Source organism: Amphiprion ocellaris, chromosome 4 (assembly GCF_022539595.1).
Source record: "Amphiprion ocellaris isolate individual 3 ecotype Okinawa chromosome 4, ASM2253959v1, whole genome shotgun sequence".
Classification (NCBI taxonomy): Eukaryota; Metazoa; Chordata; class Actinopteri; family Pomacentridae; genus Amphiprion; species Amphiprion ocellaris.
The window spans coordinates 18,286,526-18,306,978 of NC_072769.1; the positions used below are offsets into that span (position 1 = coordinate 18,286,526).

A 20,453-nucleotide genomic window follows, 5' to 3' on the forward strand; every position below is an offset into this window, starting at 1 on the left:
CAGGTGTTTTTCCACAGTGAAAACCACACAGGTGCTTTGTAAAGGATTCAAAAGGTTTATTCAAAGGTTGATTCCATCACCATACTGTAGCTGCTGTAAAATCAATTCATTACAAGATATGTCAACAGTTGTCATAATGTGGCTCTATTTGTATTTTAATATACATGTGCAGCATAAGTCTAAGTTGGAAAAAAGGACACTTCTTTACAAAAATCAAAAAGGCAAAAATCAGTAAATTGCACCAACTTTACTTTGATTTGGGGGAAAAAACTGCTTTCACTACTGTCATAATGCATCTGTCACCAGTTTCTCACAGTCTCCAGCCTCCATCAATGATCTGCTCCGTCCCGGTCACATAAGCTGACTGTGGAGGAAACAAGGTGCATATAAAACCACTGATATATTTATTGACTGACAATATAACGGAAACACTGTGTGCCTTTATGATAAGCAGACATATAATCTGTGACTCAATGAATGGCATTTCTGGAAACACTCACCTCGTCTGAGGCCAGGTACACACACAGGTGTGCTACTTCCTCAGCTGTGCACATTCTGCCAGTTTTCTGTCTCGCCATAAAATCCTTGTAAGCCTGCAGAGAAGTTGTACAACCCAGCCATCGGTATTCCTTCTCGTGGAAACCAAGACAACACCTGCTAACTGTCTGATCAAACATAGAGAAAATAAATGTAAATCAGAGCCTACCTGTTCTGGGTCAGGTTGGGCCTGGATCCGACCCCTCAGTGATGGAGTATCAACAGTACCTGAGGAAGTATACAAGGAATCTGCATTATAGCACAAGACTTCATACAGAAATGTAGATAGCCTTTGAGTAAAGGGATAAGTCTTTTCATTTTTTTATTTATTTGGACGGGGCAGTGCATATTAATGAACGTACAATCTCATAAGTTTACACGGGGTTGCAGTAAATAAGCCGGATTTAGTACAAGACTAATTTCCATACATTGTCCCACACATAAAAGAAAAACACACAGGGTTACAGACGTACAAAAACAATATAGTAAAACAAAGATAATGATGATGAATTAATTCTGGCTGGGATAAACATACCCGAAAGTGCTATTATTTTAGTAAAGTTCCTGTCATAAAGTGCTTATATATAAAGTGCCAGTTTTTAAAGTGCCTGATTTTCTCAATGTTCACAAGTTTGATTGTTAATTAGCCATGCCTTGTACTGTCTCTTAAAACTGACAAAGGTGGAGCTTTCTATGCACAGGTGGACTTTCTAAATTTAACTTGACAATCACCCCTGGTGGCTGACCTTGTATTAGAATACCATTTCTCTTTTTGATAAAATCCCCCAGGGGCAGTGGGGCCATCCCATTCATAGACTTATATATTAAGCAAGCACTTTTAAATGATTTGAAATTCTCAAGGCTTAGGAATTGATATTTCTTTAAGATTGCACTCTGGTCATCAAATATGTATGATTAGGTTCTGGCGAGGTCTGCTGTACAAATAATACTCTTAAGTCTGTGTTTGCACAGCAGTTATATAAACTGGCTTTTAAAGGCCAAACTCAAGGCTTGTGTATCTTTAAAACACACAATGTCCTCTGACATGAACATGCAATAAGGTTCTCACTGAACTAAAGACAATAACTTATTTTAAAGACTTTTCTATAGAGACAAAAAAAAAACTGTCACCATTGACAGTCCTTGAAATAACTTTTTTTTTTCAAATGTGATGTACAGTCGTCCCTCACCATATCGCAGTTCACTTTTCGCACTCACCGTATCACAGATTTTTAAATTATATATATCTAATTTTGTGTCTTGGATTTTTCACTATATCATGGAATTTTTCGATATATAGGTATTTTTATGTTTATTATCTTTATCATTTTTACGGTAAAATAAGCATTTTCTAGCCTATTTTTTAGCCTGTAAACGATATAAAAAATATATAAAATAATAATTAAAACATATTAAAAGAATATTAAATCAACATAAAATGCGTAGCGTACGGCGCTGATTGGCTCAGCAACCGTTGCATCAATCTCCTCCGTTCAGCATTTCGCCTTGTCCATTTCACATCGACGTCTGATCGCTGTACATAGTGTTGCTCTTCAGTGTTGTATTTTTGTGAAATTTTCGTAAAAAATTTATTTTTTTTCAAGTCCTACGATGTTGATCAAACGTTCTGCACCTTTCAAGGCTTCTGGCACCGAACCCAAGCGACAGTGGAAGATACTTACCGTCGCAGAAAATTAGAAAATGACGTAGGTTTAAGAGTGTAGAAAGTGTTTAAGAGCATAAGAAATGTTTATAAGAGTGTGGGAAAGGTTTATAAGAATGTGGGAAAACTAGCAAGTAGGCTTGAATCGGGTACAGAGCATCTTCACCTTGTGTTTAATGTTCTTCTGCACAAGGTTTCTGTCAAATAAACCCATTTAAAAAAGGAAACAAACTCAAAGGCTTATGTGTCTTTAAAACACACAATGCACCCTAACACGAAAATTCCTCCAACTTTTCAGAAAACATTCAATTTAATTTGGTCTCAAGGTTGTCCACAGTATTATTGTGGAAGATTAAATAAATACAGTGGCATTGTGTTGTTCTACACTTACCAGGACAAACACAGTTACAGCGAATGCCTTGCTCAATGAAATCGGCCGCTATAGATTTGGTGAGTCCAATCACTGCAGCCTTGGAGGTGCTGTAGACACACCGGTTCACAACACCTGTGTCGAGGAAACACATCTGTCACCCACACATAGACACACACGCAAGGCAATTATCTGAGATAAGAGGATTACAATGAATGGTCATACTTCAACGGCCTACTGTCCGTTTAATTGGGAATAATCTTTGCTCTACAAGCATCCACGGGGAGAAGACCTGTGGAAGATCCTTTACCTTTTATGCTTGACGCAACAGATGACATGTTAATAATGTTTCCTGACTTCTTTGCCAGCATCTAGAATGACAAAATCAATCAGGACAGCGGCACATAAACAGAATATAACTGGTAAAATGGAGAATACAACAATTTAATGTTTTTTTATGTAACAAAGAAGTGTCAAATGTGCCATAATCTTGAGTTGAAATTCTCCTTTGAGACAGTTTGGTTAGTTTGTGGCTAAAGCTGGATTAGTAGCTGGGCAGTCATTGCCCATCATGTCACAGCTAATCCCAGCAGACAAAGCATGGGAACAAAATTAAGGGCATATGCCACTCGGTTTTCAACAGCACCCATTTCATTCTTACAGCAAAACAGTAAAGAGGACAAAGGTCACCTTAGGCAGGAAAGCTTTGCACATGAGGTACATGCTCCGTATGTTCACGTCCATTGTGAAGTCCCAGTCAGCCTCTTCACAGTCCAAGATGGAGCCGTGGTGCACAAACCTGTGTGCAACAGATGGCATGTAAACTCAGAAAGCAACAAACAGCGTGACTCAATTACAATATTAAATATAATAATTTGCGCTCACTGGACTGTGAGTCAGAGCACCTCATTTATTAATTAGAATCAAAAACAGAAAGATAGACTAAATCAATACAATGCCAACAAATGCCGTTCCACGAGAAAATCTGTGTGTGTCCCCCCACCTCAACATTTTACTGATCCTCAGAGGTGATAATTTAGGGACCTTTGTTAAGGAGATTGAGAACAGGTCAAGTCGAGGTTAAACCCTTTGGTATACGGATTTTGGACATTTAGCTAAGCAGGAGATAAGTGTAATGTAGAGACGGCATGTTAGAGGAGCAAATCAAACTGTTCTGCTATGGATTAAACACATTATAGTTATACGTGACATCTTTGGCAATTAAAATTAGAGGAAAAGTACCCAGCTACGTTGAAGAGCACGTCTACATGGTCATGCTCTTTAGCCAGAGCTTCCACTTGGTCTCTCTTCGTCACATCCACCACTTTGGTCTTGATCCCTGAGGAAGAGAAAAAAAAAAGTTCCCTATCGGTTTTGATGACACTCATTTCATCATAATAATAACAAGATGTAGTATATAATATTTTATCTTCTTCACTCATTAGCTTTACTTAGCAATTACAATTTAAACAACTCAGCAAAATATTCAACCCACAAAATTGATAAAACAAACTAGACTAATTAATTTCACCCCCATTCTCTGGCGTTTCATTGCTTTACAATTACAAAGACCTGGCTTCTAAATTGTGCAACCTTCATCTTTTCCTACTTCAAGAGCTCTTCAGGAAGCAATTAGAGATGAAGTGCTGAAGCGTGTTGAGAGAGGGAAGAATGTTTATTAACTCGTATATATTCGAACCTACTTCCCCTATTCCCATGTCCAGTCAAGCCAAGATTGGAATAAATGAAGAGCCATAAGTCTCCCACTCAATTATTACTGAGCCATGTAAACAGATACTGATATACACTCAGTGGCCACTCCATTAGGTACGCCTTGCTAGTAAAAGGTTGGACCCGATTTTACCTTCAGAACTGCCTCAATTCTTGGTGGCATACTTTCAACAAGATGCTGGAAACCTTCCCCAGAGATTTTGGTCCATATTAACATGAGAGCATCACGCAGTTGCTGCAGATCTGTCGGCTGCTCATCCATGATGTCAATATCCTGTTCCACCACATCCCAAAGGGTCTATTGGATTGAGATCTGGTGACTGTGGAGGCCGTTGGAGTACAGTGAACTCACTGTACTTACTCAACAAACAAGTTTGAGATGATTTGAGCTTTGACATGGAGCATTATCCTTCTGGAAGTCGCCATCAGAAGATGGTCCACTGTTGTCATAAAGGGATGGACATGATTAGCAACAATACTCAGGTAGGCTGTGGCATTTAAACCATGCTCAGTTGGTACTAAGGGGCCCAAAGTGTGCCAAGACAATATCCCCCACACCTTCATACAGTCTGAACCATCAATACAAGGCAGGATGGATCCATGCTTGCATGTTGTTTACCCCAGATTCTGACCATCTGAATGTCATAGCTGAAATGGAGACTCATCAGACCAGGCAACGTTTTTCCAACCTTCTATTGTCCAATTTTGGTGAATTTTGTTCTTAGCTGACAGGAGTGGCACATGGTGTGGTCCTTCTTCAAGGTTTGACGTGTTGTGTGTTCAGAGATGGTATTCTGCATTCCTTGGTTGTAATGAGCGGTTATTTGAGTTACTGTTGCCTTTCTATCATCTCCAACCAGTCTGCCCATATTCCTCTGATCTCTCAAGGCATCCACACAACTACCGCTCACTGGATATTTTCTCTGTTTCGGACCATTCTTTGTAAATCCTAGAGATGGTTGTACGTGGAAATCCCAGTAGATCAACAGTTTGTGAAATACTCAGACCAGCTCATCTTGCACCAACAACCATGCCACCTTCAAAGTGAGTTAAATCTCCTTTCTTCCCCATTCTGATGCTCGGTTTGAACTTCAGCAAGTTGTCTTGACCTCGTCTACATACAAAAAAACAACAAAAAAAACAAGGGTTCTCGAAATGTAGCCTCCCCCTGCTGAAAACCACACACTACTGTCCACCAGGTGTCCAGTCTGCATTATACAAGTCGTCCAGAAGGTGGCAGCTGCAGACCAATAGAGAGGAATCTTACCTTGAATGCCGTCCAGCTCCTTCAGCTTCTCTCCATTTATGTCCGTTGCTGTGACCCGAGCTCCCTCTTTGGCAAATGCCTGCAGTTGAAAAACTTGAGTCAGTTTCAAGGTGTTCCACAGCGTCTGCATGTCATTGTATGTGATCTGCATCCTATTAGTACCTTGGAGAAAAAGATTATTTGTTTCAAACCAATGTTGTACTTCTAAAATTTATTATGGCTGTTCAGTTAAATAAATTTTTATTCAAGGAAAAGAAACACAGAAGAGTGAGCGATAGCTCTGTTACTTACAAAAACTAATTTGCTGCCTGAATGCACATAGTTACCTCAGGGCTTAATTCAGATAATCAATCATAATCAAGATCCTATTATCAAACATCTGAGGACGCAGAATGTCAATTTCTAACCATTATCCCTCGACTCTTTCTTTAAATCCAGTTTACCTCCAGTCAAAAGGCTCTTTTTAAAGTGGAAATTGAATTGCTTTGCAAACCCTTTAGACTGTTTGCATCCTTTAATGCTATGTGATTTGAACCCAATGAGTTGAGACTGCGTAAAAAAAGCTTTGTATTGAATACCTCCGTGCTACACAAGACACAAATCCCTGTAATACAAGGCACAGTGTATGAAGGGAATAGATGAGGTGATTACCCAGTCTTGACAAGGATGCCTGCAGAATTTTCAAGTGTTGTGTGCATCTCTTTGGCCTGAATATCACTGGAGGATTGTGAATAATGACTGAACCTATGTTTTCATTATCTCAAGAATGAAAAACATACTGAAAAATTGCTTTGAGTTTACCTTTTCAAACCCTTGTTACAAAACGGTGTAATATCACATAAAATTCCAGTCTGCTATTAGCATACACAAGTGGGTGAAATATGTATGTATGCTAAAAATAGACAGCTTTGAGTCTGTGTGCCACATGCAGTAAATAAACAGCATTCCTCTGTGATTTAGAGGGGAATAAACCAATGGAAAGTTCTTATTAAAGCTTATTACGATTGCTGCGGCACGTCCAATCCCCTGTGCAGCGGCAGATAACACAATCACTTTCCCGTCTAGGCGGCCCATAGTGCACCTTTCACTGCTGCTGTGAGCAAAACAAACAAACAAACAAAAAATACACATAGATAACAGGTTCATTTTCATGATACACTGTCACTCTTTTAAAAAATGAAAAATATGCTGCTGAACATGACTATTACAGCTGTAAGTTTGCCGCAAAATGTTCACAGACCATTTAATGATTCAGACAAACGAGACATTATTTTTAGAAATATCTGATTTACTGTTGTAATATGTATGAAGATGCTCTGCAAGATAAATTACATTGAATTTCCTTTTTCTTTACATTCCATTTTAAATGGACTCCTACTGTCAGCTGTTTCTTGATAATAATGGCCAGGTAATATTAGCACAGGATGGTGGGATTGATATGAAAAACAGCTAAGTTGACAGGAGCTCAGACCTAACTGAGAGAGAAATCTATTGATAAAAGACGTCAAAGCACAAAATAGACTGAGTGATAAGCAGTCTCTGGGAAGTGCAGCACAAAATGCCCTAGTTTTGTAAATCAATAATAGAGTGGAATCTCTGTTAAAACCAAGAGCTAATGATTGACGGGATATTTTTTTAAACAAAGGAGTCTTACAGTTGCATTTGACCTCTTTCGGTTTCATAGAATAACCTTTAGTGACCATTGATACATTACAATGCATTTTAAAATCAATGGAGATAGCATTATATGCAGGTTTGATTTATAGTTCAGTTACAAAGTTCCATACTATAAATATTCATGGAAAGTTTATTAGATCACTCACAACCACTGTAGCCTGCAGTAAAAGGCCCTTATAGCTTTGGGAAACAGGCTAATTGTTCTTTGATAATATTTAAATCACACTCGAGGAACAGAGATCTGATCTAAGTATCATTACTACAAGTGAACCAGAACCAACCCATTTCAGTTGTCTGATTTTTATGCAGTTTGCCTGGTGCAGTCTGCTCTAGTCTGCCGTGGATAAAGCCACTCCAGCGTGTTGAAGAAAGCTGACTGAGATTTCTATCATTCAGTGCTATTATTTCCCTATTTTTCACTTCTGCCGTTTCTTTTCACATGCAATAAGCTCAAGACCACATGCTTCCAGTTCTGCCATTCTTCAAGCCTCTCACAACTAGACTGCACCCAGCTTCACAAGCCAGTAAGAATTTTACTCAGCTGCTACATTTCACCCAAGGAACCAATGGTCATCTAGCGCAGACTTAATACATGACCTTGCCTCCTCACCGTCTGTTGCTTCCAAGTTAAAATGCTCTGAAAATGGAGCTGCTTTGCACTCTGCAAGGTTTATTTCACTTCTTTGGATAAGTCTGAAATGCCTCAACCACGAATAAAGCACACCAAATGTTCTGCTGGTGGCTGTAAGAGTGAACATCAGTCTTCATGCACCCCCAACATCTGAGGAACTGACGAACCAACAGGTTACTTTTATTTTTGATGAAAATGTCATTATGGCATTATCATTAGCTTTGGTAGTAGGCCCCACAGGTCAGACCTCTGTTGAAATTATAAAGCTAAAGAACATTCAGAAATGGCGGAAACTTTAAGACAGACTGAAACCAATAAAATTTCCTGGCGCCCATTGTGCCTTGGTACAACCTAAACTTATCCAGTTACAACATCTGTTTGTCCACATCCCAAAAAAGCTGTCCTCATCTACATGGTTTTCTATTTCTCTTGTTAGCCAACAAAACAAGCCAATTAAATCTACATGTTAGCTAACAGGCTTCAGACATGCTGTTGGTCTGCACTGCTAAAACACTGATTTTAGAACCACAACATTGTCGGACAAACTCACCATACAGTGCTGTGAATTCAGCTGTATTATCATACAAAACAATCATTTAAGTTTTACTCTGCACTGTCAATCACAAATGCAGAGAGAATCTTCTTCCTGAAGAGCGCGGGGATGGCAGCTCAACTGTTTGTACAGCTACCAACACCGAAACGGCACATTTTGAACACTTCTGAAACCAGCGCTAATGAATTTAACCCTTAGATGAATGAGTGACTGGACCCTACACTCTTCAAGTGGGTCAAAAATGACCCATATAAGAATCAATGTGTTTTTATGCCATTTTTGTCAAGAACAATCATTTGTATTATTGTCTGTACTATTTTTGTCCACACAAAGAGTGATTTCATGTTTAAAATATGTTTATTTTTCACTATATGGTAGATTTTTAACATTTTGATAACTGAAAAAGAAGAATATCACACAGAACAGCAATAGAAGAATGTCAACATCCATTTTGTTGATATTTTTCCCCTCTTTTCCTCTTGTATCCTCTCTTGTATGATATTATCCATGATAAAGAGCTTAGGGTAGTAATACAAATATTACAATTTATTTAAAAGTATATAAGGGAACGTAAAAAAATTAATGGAATGATATCAAAAACTTATTTTTTGAGGAATAGCTGGAATATGAAATGATAAAAACTTTTCATTATAAAGATAATGCAAGAAAAGGACCTCACTGCATCATTTTTGACCCACTTATGCATCTAAGGGTTAATCATCTTTGCCAGATTTTGAGATGAAAGACACATTCAAAGGACAACTGAGACTTTCGTTATTTGCTACAGTTTGGGAACGAGGTAGCCTAGATTTTGGGCAGCACTAGGCTTTAATGCCAAATATCTACAGTGCAAAATTACAGTGATAGTTTCATTGGCAAGAAATAGAACTAATATAAAATGTGATTCAGAAGCAAACAGAAAAGAAAAGACCTTGTAAGCTTTCTTTTGGAATGCAGATTTTCTCTTTACCTGTACTTGTGCCAGTTCTAACTTTAAGGCCACAGAAACTGTATTTACTCTGACAGAGGGGTTTTCCTAACTGCAGCTGTAACTCAGACAAATAGAATAACAATGTCACCATTTAAAGTATGCCAAACTAGTTATTAGGAGATCCTGTTTGAAATGTATCTCTGGATGTGCACATAACTATCAACAGATTGCTTAGATACTGAAATAAACTCAAAAACGTGATGATTCAAAGGCAAGGTTTGTCTTTTCTATGATTTCTGAGCAGATTTATGAACTTATAACAGTCTAATTAATATCACAAAGACAGGGCACTTTACTGCACTGGACTGCTGTGGTAGTCACTGAAAGTGCACACATGTACACTTGCACTGCACAAATTACATAATGACTAAACGTGCATCGCCGACATTAACTATATTTTCTGCAGGCTGCAGATCGTCTTTATTACAGTTAAACGGGCTGCAAAGACCTTCAGTGATGAACTTGTACAAATACTATTTATTGTGTACATAAACTGTTTGGAAACTCACCCCAGTGTTCAGCTCCGACACGGTGAACGTCAAAGCCCTGCGAGGCTAGCTAGACACGTGACCGTGAGCTGGCGGCGCTATTGGCTTACAACCAGGAAGTGTGATGGACAAGCAGGTTGTAATTTGAGAAGCAAGCGTGTGCATTGATACGAGCATGCGCATAAGTAGACTGTTTCTTTTTCTTTTTTTAAAAAATCTGAGCGTCCAGAACTTAGTCAAATTCATCTAAATACAGCTTTTCTGCGAGTATGCAAATTCTACATTCGTATAAGAGGTTGTTTTTTATTACTATTATAAAGATGTGACATATTATAGACTGTTTTCTTTAAAGAAATTATGAGCAATATGTGTTGTCTGATTCATTTCAAAAAGATAATAAAAAAATGATATATATTTACACACTGTATAGCCATAATAATTCAGCACACAAGTGCCTTAGGGCTTATTTCTTCCTCTGGTACCTGAACTGTCTTAATAATGAAATATGTTCGAAAAGACTTCGAAAATGAACTTTGACCTCTGTGCAAAGTTCGACATGGGTCCAGTTATATTATCCGTCAGAGGTAATGGTTTGTAAAAAAAAAAAAAGACAACAAAATCTGAGTTTAATAAACGGACTGAAAGTGTGAACTGCAGAAGCTACAACTTAATTTGCATTTTCAGAACTTTATAGTCTTAGCCAGGCAGCCCATGATAAAAAAAAAGCAAAGGAAGAAAAAGAAAGTTCTAGTTTACATTTGAAATCTGAGAACTGAAGTGCATTCTTGACTTTCAATTGTAATTTTTCAGGGGGTTTTAAACATACCAAACACATCAGCATTATTGGAACATGAACATGCATGGGATGTCTGCTAAGTGCTCAGGAAAAACAGAAATTTAAAGAACTTCATGTCCATGACAACTGAGCACACTCCTGCTACTGATAAAGATCATGTTGAATACCTGCAGGCTCGAGCACAGCTCCAAAATTTAGATGAGAATGTTTTGTCAGATGCTGTTTCCAAGATCGAGAATGAGCTGTTTGTATCTTTTATTCTTGAACCAAGTGTGCCAGTCATTATAAAATCCAATTTCACTGGTATGATAAAGTATGATAAAGATAGATAGCAAAGATAGCTATAAGATGTGATGTATTTTCTTAAAATTTGTGTATTTTGTGCTAATGTAGTATCTGACATGAGACATATGTTTCTTTGTCTTTAGCAATATGCAGCATCTGTCATGATATATGTTTTTTCTGTTTTAGTTCTGGGAATGTTTATTTAGGAAAAGCTTCTTTGTCTGGGAAATTAGCATTCCATTGTTAGATGATAGATACATTGTTAGACGGAAACCTTGTGTTATATTATTATAATCCCATACACAAACCTATATAAGTGAGTTTATTTCGGACATTTGGAGAGAGACCTATCTGGCTGAGAGTCATCTCCCAAGTAAAATCCATGGTTGCTTGTTCCTGATACAGGCTTCCTTTGTAATAACAAACTTTTTATTAAGCAATTAAGCCGATATCAGCGGCGCTTCTTTTGTTCACCTGCACATCATCGGTGTTTCAGAAACAACACTGATAAAAGCAGTTCCTTTGTTTTAAACGTGGAGGTCAACTTAAAAGGCACAGGAGAGTTCTATCATGTGAAAACGTGGATTTTGTCTTCTCTGGAGAAGCTTTGTGGCACAAATGGCAACCCAGCATATGAATTCAAATCCTGTATCCTTTCTCCAATGCGCCTGTGTGAGTGCAGTTGCCAGATTGCTGGTTTCAGAAAGTAACAATGAGCCTATTGCTGGACTCATGCATGATGTTGCAAATGAGGCCTTTGCTGCAACACATTTCTGAGTTTAAGTAAAGGTTGAAAGGTAGGAGGGCTGGATTCAGATACTGTTTGAATACCTCACAATTACTCTCACTGAGGAATATTGATTTGATGCTGATTTTGAAACCAGGATCTTTTACTGGGCAGCGAAGGTCTAATGGCAGATTACTTAGTTTGTATTTTGAAAAATTCCATTGAATGGAGTTTGGCCCACACTTGGGACTAAATTAGAACACTTCAGCCTCTGTGGAGCTGATTTGGACTCATCTTTGTGTTTCCTGTGAATGCAAAAGTGGACTGCATGAGTACCTCCTCAAAAATCAATGCAGTAGTACAGAATGTGCATTAAAAAGGACATGTTGTAAATCTTTGATGACTTATTGATTGAGTTGGAGGAGAAAATTAAAGCACTTTTCTCCTTCAGGCTACATATCAATTTAATCCAAGGCAGTTTTTCAAGACCTTGTACAAGACATATATTATTTCTTTGAACTAAATGTGTCAATACGTGTGGAGTCAATACAGTACATTAGCAGCAGTAACCGTTTTTAAACTACAGCCTCAGTTTATGCATCAAAACAGCGGTTTAAACGTAACTGAATCATATCAAGTTTTTTGAGATCCACCTGTTGCTTTGACTAAAAACTGAGAAAGAGGGTCTGTATGGATGCACTAGGGTAATAATTCATACATTAAACAAACCTGGAATACACAAGTTCAAACAGCATCTGTATGAGCACCGGTCTCTTTAGAAATTGCACTCTGTGGCAGCCATAAAAAGCAGCTGAGGCAATTATTGCCTGCAGGTAGTTCGAGCACTAAAATTCCAGCAACCTATTTGTGAAAGGCAGTTTGACATATCTGCATTGAACGCTTGACTTCTTGCTGTTCATTTCCACTCCCATAATTAGCACAGGCTGCCCTGAGCAGAAATAGTCTGGGCAACCAGTCCGTCCTTTGTGAGGAATCCAAAACCATTTCATGAGGTGCTTTGTATCTGAAAATACGCTCAGTGGTCACTTTATGAGGCACATCTGAGCAATTTAATACCAACTGCTCTGCCACATATTGTGCTATTATGATGACTATAATGTTCAAATTGTGGTAACACTGGATTAATAAGGATATTAATTGAACAATATGTAGTGTTGAGGCAATAGTGGTAGTTTTTGTACTAAACTGTGCTATCTTTTACACTGCCTGTCGAAAAAAAAAGTCCGCACTTGAATTTAACATCGCAAATAGGTAAGAGTCTTCCATTGGAAAATTATTGAAGTGATGAATATGTTTCAGCTGCAACAACTTATTTAACCCTAGCTGATGCAGTGAGGAGCTTCTCATTTCTTAAACTACCATGTTGGAAGACATATCCTGTGATCATAGAAAGGATGTTAATCTGTCTCAGAAGGGTCAAATTACTGGCCTCTGTCAAGCAAAGAAAACAACTAAGGAGATTTCTGAAACTACTAAAATCATGTTAAGAACCATCCAACGCATTATTAAAACCTGAAGGATAGTGGTGAACCATCATCTATGAGGAACAAATTTGGTCGGAACGAACTCTTAGACGATCGTAGGAAACCAACGGTAGAATTCACGACTATGTTTAATAGTGAAAAAAAGAACATTTCCACATGTGCAATGTGAAGGGAACTCAAAGGATTGGGACTAAACAGCTGTGTAGCTCTAAGAAAACCACTGATCAGTGAGGTTAATCAGAAAAAAAGGCTTAATTTTGATACATAGCAGAAAGACTGGACTCTAGAGCAACGGAAGAAGGTCATGTGGTCTGATGAGTCCAGATTTACCATCTGTATCTCCATTTTGCATCAGGGTAAAAAGAGAATCAGATGAAGTGATGCACTCATCATGTCTAGTGTCTACCAGCCTGTGGGGGTTTAGGGTTATGATCTGGGGTTGGTCAGGTTCAGCAACATTATGTTCCCAAAGAATGAGGTCAGCTGACTACCTGAATATACTGAATGACCAGGTCTTTCCATCAGTGGAGTTTTTCTTCCCTGATGACATGGACATGTTCCAAGATGATGATACCAGGATTCATGGGGCTCACATTGTGAATGAGTGGATCAGGGAGCATGAGACGTCATTTTCACACATGGATTGTCCTCCACAGAGTCCAGACCTCAGCCCCACTGAGAATCTTTGGGATGTTCTGGAGAAGACTTTGTTCAGCGGTCCGACTCTCCCATCATCACTATAAGATCTTTGTAGAAAGTGAATGCAACTTTGGACAGAAATAAATGCTGTGACATTGCAGAAGCTTATCGAAACGATGCCGTGGCGAATGTGTGTCGTTCTCAAAGCTAAAGGCGGTTCAATGAAATATAAGAGTGTGCGACTTTTTTTTGAATGAGCAGTGTATATTGTGACTGAGCATCAGGCTGATAAACAAGGACCTTGGTACTGCTGGAATACTTGAAACAAACTGAATATAAGCAAATTAAGTCCAAATACATAAACATGGAGAAGCAGATATCAGGACCAAACATCCAGCAATTTACAAGTTATATAATATCATCACACCTTCATAGCATCAAGTTGTAACTATAATTAGTTAAATTAAGTTACCATTACTGATCTGGCTCATATATACACAAACGTTGTTTCTCATTTGTATTCAATAATTAGTATTTTATCTATGAATTATACCACACCTATTTAAATCCACATTATTGTTTTGGGCTTTTATTTTGAGATATTTCTGTTTTAAAGGCATGACATTTTCTTACTTCAGAAGTCTTTTTTTTAAAAGTTTGTAGGGACACAGCAGCAGCCTTGAACAGACAATGGACGCTGATTGCCACATATTCTCTGGAAAATCCCATCAAGCATTCCAATATGGCAAATTTGGATTCCATCAGTGCAAGAAAAATGATCACGCTGTGAAGACTGATTGTTTGTACTTCTTCAGTTACAGTAAAATTGTCAAACAAATGGCACATGGCTGCTGCATACAGAGCATATTTGAAGCAGTGTTGGGAGAGAGTGTGACGTGAGGAAATTTGATTCTGATTCTATCAATGATGTCACTTGATCAGAATAGAAACCAGCTTATATAAATAATCCCATCTGTTGTAGTTAGGACTTATTTTTTTTGCTATTTCCATCACATTGTCATCTGACAAGATATTTTCGAGCCAGTATTCATCTCTGCTCCAGTAGCTGTAGTCTAAACTGTCACTGAAATAGGAAATGCTCTTTTAAGATGCATTTTCACACTGAATTTACTTTTGCAATGTTGAATGCCACATCTTTTTTTTATGTCCATTTTAAGACCCTTTTTTTTTCATAGGCCTGTGATTGTGCTTTTTGTGAATTCTTTGACCAGTTTGCACTCAGTCTTTTTGAATTTTATAGGAAGAGTTCAGCATTTTGGGAAGTTAGATGAGAAGGTCAACGCCAGTTTTTTAACCCGTAGAAAAATGGCATACAAAATGTAAAAGAGAAAGAGAGAGAGAGAGAGAGAAAGGAAATCTACAGCTAAAACCAGCCAGATTGATTAATTCTCAGGAGAGAAGTTCAAAATGATTTGAACTAACAATTAATTTATTCAGATTATTTGAAAAACCACCCAAGCAGCAAATCCCAAAACACACTGTGGCTACACTCAGTCCAAATTTCTCTTTTTTTGTGTGTGTTTGCTGTGAGGAACAGGATTAGATAAGTATTTTGCCCGCTGGATTGCAAGGTAGGACACAAATAATCACAAATTCTCAAGATGATTCTATTATTTAGATCCCTATATTTATTTAAATTTAATTTTAAAATAATATATTGCCTCTAACTTTGTCTTCTTCCACCTGTAACAAGATTATAATATATATCTGTGTATATTTTGTGTATTAAGCTATATATAACTGTATTTTATTACCTGCATATGCTTTTATTAGCTTTTATTTTATTAATGTGGAATAATAGTGTACATGCTACGCTGTAATCATTAATTCTGGATACCTGACAACATCTGGCAAAAGGGGCTGACAATTAAAATCAGCCTTTTGGCGAACTCGGGTACATTTATAATTATTTGAATAATTATCCATGCACATCAACCCTTTCCACATGAACACATTCTAATTAAAGTCGAAAGATAGTTTGAATTCTAAAAGCGACATTCATCATTCCCAGACGCTTGTCCCCCTAGGTTCTTAGCACAGAGAGTAGTATTGATCATATCATCTAACTCTCAGCATGTAATTGCCCAAATCCTCTAATCCTCTCCGATTGCTACAGAGTGTAGGATGACTGTGTCTGTACGAGCCAAAATGAGTGAAGTAGTGAATAATTAATTGAATAATTAAATAGAGTTGATTATCTTGGAACAACAGGTCTGGGACATATTAGATGAGGGAAGATGTAAAGACCTGAATGCCTAAGCATGCTGAAAAGACAAAACCCACGAGGCTCGAGCGGATACAAACCCTGAACTGGGTGTTGGAGGATGTACTGGAATAAATCTGATCCAGGGCACATCAGACTCACAACTCACAGGACTGAAAGAAGCTGCTAACGTCTTGGCGGCAGATACCAAAGTAGAGTCCATGACTCAGTGGGTTGGAGCTTTTTTGGTGGCAGATGTGGCCATAATATGTGTTCTTTGGCTAATCAGTAGAGTTTTGGTAGCTCTTATGTACAAATATGTGTAGCCAATAGATAGATATAACTCGAAAAAACAACATACTTTCATGTCTGGGTTTCTTAAAATAATACTGATTTGTGATTATTAACTAGAAAACAACTTACAAAACAGTATTTTTAAATGATAATTTCTGGATGAATTTCCTATGAAACTTGCCTGACTGTCTGGTCTTGATTTCTTTCCACGTTGGGGGGCTTATGGGAAGAGATCAAAATAATAGAAGGAGCTCCAGATGTTGTTCCTTAACCATAACATTTGTGTCTGAATTACTCATGCTTGTGAGATTTATGTCATAAAATGATTCCATAAATTGCCAGTAGTTAAATGAAATGGGAAAAACATCCTTTCATCTTGATGTTACTGAAAATGCCATTGATTTAACTACATTTTTTAACCATAATTTCTTCTTAAATTTCAAATGAGACATATTCTGCAGACTGATGTTGATCTCTATCCATACCACTTCCTGGATGGCTTTGGGGAAGAGACCAAAATAAGTGAGTTGTGTGTTCTTTAACCACAACATTTATGTCGAAAATACTCAAGCTTGACAAATTTATATCATGAATTGAAAGCAAAAGGCAGCTTTGCTGCTTTGTGAACAGCAGATTTCTAGCCCTGTTCATTTTCTACCTGGAGCTGACAAACTGCAGGTGCCACTGAGGGTCTCTATTCGCGAATGAATGAGCTCTACTCAGATGTCCATTCATCACACTGATCGTAATCGCTTAGTGATTTATGTTACTGCCATGCCACTAGTAGCTCCAAATGTGAAAAATCAAAAATAAACATGTGCTTTATTTGTCACGTTTCATCAGGTAATGCTTCATGCAGTGCAGGAAAAGATGAGCTTGAACCGTTATCTTGTGTTTCCTTATCTTGCTTTGATGCTCACATTACCTTTAAGCTTTCAGGACTTCATACTATACTGCCTGTCCCAAAAAAGTTGCGCACACTAATATTTCACTGGACCACCTTTAGCTCTGAGAACAACACACATTTGCAGTGGCATCGTTTCGATAAGCTTCTGCAATGTCACAGCATTTATTTCTGTCCAGAGTTGCATTCATTTTCTACCAGGATCTCATATTGATGATCGGACCGCTGCACAAAGTCTTCTCCAGAACATCCCAAAGATTCTCAGTGGGGCTGAGGTCTGGACTCTGTGGAGGACAATCCATGTGTGAAAATGACGTCTCATGCTCCCTGATCCACTCATTCTCAATGTGAGCCCCATGAATCCTGGCATCATCATCTTGGAACATGTCCATGTCATCAGGGAAGAAAAACTCCATTGATGGAAACACCTGGTCATTCAGTATATTCAGGTAGTCAGCTGACCTCATTCTTTGGGAACATAATGTTGCTGAACCTGACCAACCCCAGATCATAACTCTAACCCCCACAGGATGGTAGACACTAGACATGATGAGTGCATCACTTCATCCTCCTCTCTTCTTACCCTGATGCCCCCATCACTTTGGAACAGAGTAAATCTGGACTCATCAGACCACATGACCTTCTTTCATTGCTCCAGAGTCCAATCTTTATGCTACCTTTCAAATTGAAGCCTTTTTTTCTGATTAGCTTCACTGATCAGTGGTTTTCTTAGAGCTACACAGCTGTTTAGTCCCAATCCTTTGAGTTCTCTTCACATTGTGCATGTGGAAATATTCTTACTTTCACTATTAAACATAGCCATGAATTCTACTGCTGGTTTCCTATGATCATCTAAGAGTTTGTTCTGACCACATTTGTTCTTTTAAGATGATGGTTCTATCCTTCAGATTTTAATAATGCGTTGGACGGTTCTTAACCTGATTCTAGTAGTTTCAGAAATCTCCTTAGTTGTTTTTTTTTGCTTGATGCAGGCCAATAATTTGACCCTTCTGAGACAGATTAACATCCTTTTCTACAACCACAGGATATGTCTTCCATCATGGTTGTTTAAGAAATGAGAAGCTCCTCACTGCATCAGCTAGGGTTAAATAAGTTGTTGCAGCTGAAACACATTCATCACTGCAGTAATTATCCAATGGAAGGCTCCTACCTATTTGCGATGTTAAATCCAAGAGGCAACTGCTTTTTTTTTTTTTTTTTTGGACAGGCAGCGTATATAAGCTAAGCAGTTGCAATGGTGAACTGTCAAACTTTTAAGGCAGCTATAAGTTTCAAATGATCATAAATCTCTTTTCTCTTTTTCTGTCATAAATTTGTGGCTTAGAGAAATAAGCATGGCACACTAAGAACAAATCTATAATCTGCCAAAGAAATTAGAGCAAAAGACACATTTTTGTTTTCTGAAATGAAGAGAAATAAATCAAATACATCAAAAAATGCAGCGTCAAAGACTGGAGATGAATTCCAAACTAAAATAACTGGCCTTTGAGTGTATTGCAGACTCTTAAACATGGATATAAAGGGAATAAAAGACCAACAGAAAATGAAACTTCTACATTTAAAGGCTCTGAGACTTGGCAGTTACCTTTTGTGTTGTGGTATAAAGAGCCCAAGTGAAACCTATGTGTTCTATCCCAGAAGTACAGATAACAAAACTCATTTATAATCACACTGACACTAAAGTAATGACAAAAAGTTTTTTTTTTGTTTGTTTTATTTTTAAAATCCACCCTTGGAATAATAAGCCTTTTCAGCAGGATGTTCTGCATTTCACTCCGTATATCTACAATAGATAGCTTAATTAGTGAAGTAATGTAATCTTCAAATACTTCAGTTTTTGGCAGCATTTCACAAACAACATTTGCCACAAGCCCTTGAATAATGAGGAATAGACGACTAAATGGTGTAGATAGCTGAAGTTGAAATTTAATTAAAGGAAAGCACAGTTGAGTGTGACAGAGCCAAGTTATCAGAGTTTGCATACACACTCTGATAAACTCAAGCTTTAGGCCTGTATAAACACCTAAAATGAACTTGGTTGACCTAAAGTGGCCATAGTAAATATTTATATTTAAAATCCATGTCAAGTTTAATTTCTGCCTGGGTCACTATCCTCACTGCAAAGGGGTGAGCACTAATATTGTTTCATTGTAAAGTTTTATCTTCTCAGAGGTACAGTAAACTTTAAATTTTTAAAAGAATGAACAAACACATTCATGCACTTGAGGATCTTGGTCATTCAGGAGGAACAGTCCTGCTGAAGCTGCTCCAACATCTCATCTGCCCCTTTAATGAACCTCCTGTCATCACTGCAAACAAACTGCTGTGACCCTCAGTCAGGATGAGGCCAAAAAACAAAATAAACACCAAGGATGGAACATGTGGCTTTTTAATTGATTAAAATAAACACTCTGCTGCTGTGTCCAGCCTGAAGACAAAAACTGGACCAAAAACTGTTCCTCATTTTGAATAGTCCTTTGTTTAGATTCTTTCATTTCCATTGTGGATTTTTATTTTAATTTCTTTTGGTTATATCTTATTTTGATCGTATTTTCAGTTCATTCCTGTCTACTTTCACATTTCTCCGTTGTGGTACTTCTTGTTTGTGTGCTGTTCATTCACTTTCATTCTTCACTGCACACAATGAAGAATGAAGTTTTATTTAAATTTATCTAACTTTATTTTCATTTTAATGACATTTTTCATTTGTACTCACTGCCCATTTTCATTTTAATCTCAGTTTCATTTTTTAAATAATAACCTCATTGTTTTATTGCAATCTCTCTGCAGCAGTCAGTTTTATTTGTAGTTAAATGATGTAACAAGAGATGAAGGTGGTAATCAATTCAAACAAGGTCCAAGTTTTGCTCATTTCATTGCTTCTGATAGCATCTTAAGACAATGTGATACGTATTAGATGTCTAAAATTCAGAAAGATGTGAAGAGCCACAACAGTACTTTGACAATTAACAATCAAGCAAATACAGTAAATATGAATAAATAATCCCAACTGAGGGTGTAAGTTCCGTCTTCTTTTGAAAGTTTCAGCTGCACATACCCTGTTTCTTGAGCAGTGTCAGAGGGATTCACGACATTTACTTCCCTCAATATCAGCATCTAGTACCTGACAGACTGGGAGTTATTCTCTGT

The 20,453-nt window shown here is 37.7% G+C and overlaps 1 protein-coding gene across 2 annotated transcripts; it reads right to left on the minus strand.

Annotated features, from left to right (window-relative positions):
• Nucleotides 1-32: 32 nt before the first annotated feature.
• Nucleotides 33-9,995, minus strand: bdh2 (3-hydroxybutyrate dehydrogenase, type 2). 2 transcript variants are annotated; one of them, XM_023269074.3, is made up of 10 exons: nucleotides 9,930-9,995; nucleotides 6,571-6,658; nucleotides 5,569-5,647; nucleotides 3,813-3,909; nucleotides 3,261-3,369; nucleotides 2,881-2,941; nucleotides 2,592-2,705; nucleotides 707-765; nucleotides 501-593; nucleotides 33-364 (listed from the first exon to the last, which is right to left on the minus strand). In XM_023269074.3, exons 2-10 carry the CDS (start codon nucleotides 6,640-6,642, stop codon nucleotides 311-313), a joined length of 738 nt encoding a protein of 245 aa, XP_023124842.1. In that variant the 5' UTR covers nucleotides 6,643-6,658; nucleotides 9,930-9,995; the 3' UTR covers nucleotides 33-310. The 2 variants fall into 2 exon arrangements, with proteins under 2 accessions (XP_023124842.1, XP_023124841.1); XM_023269073.3 differs by having other exon boundaries at nucleotides 6,571-6,661; nucleotides 9,930-9,990.
• Between the last annotated feature and the right edge of the window lie 10,458 nt (nucleotides 9,996-20,453).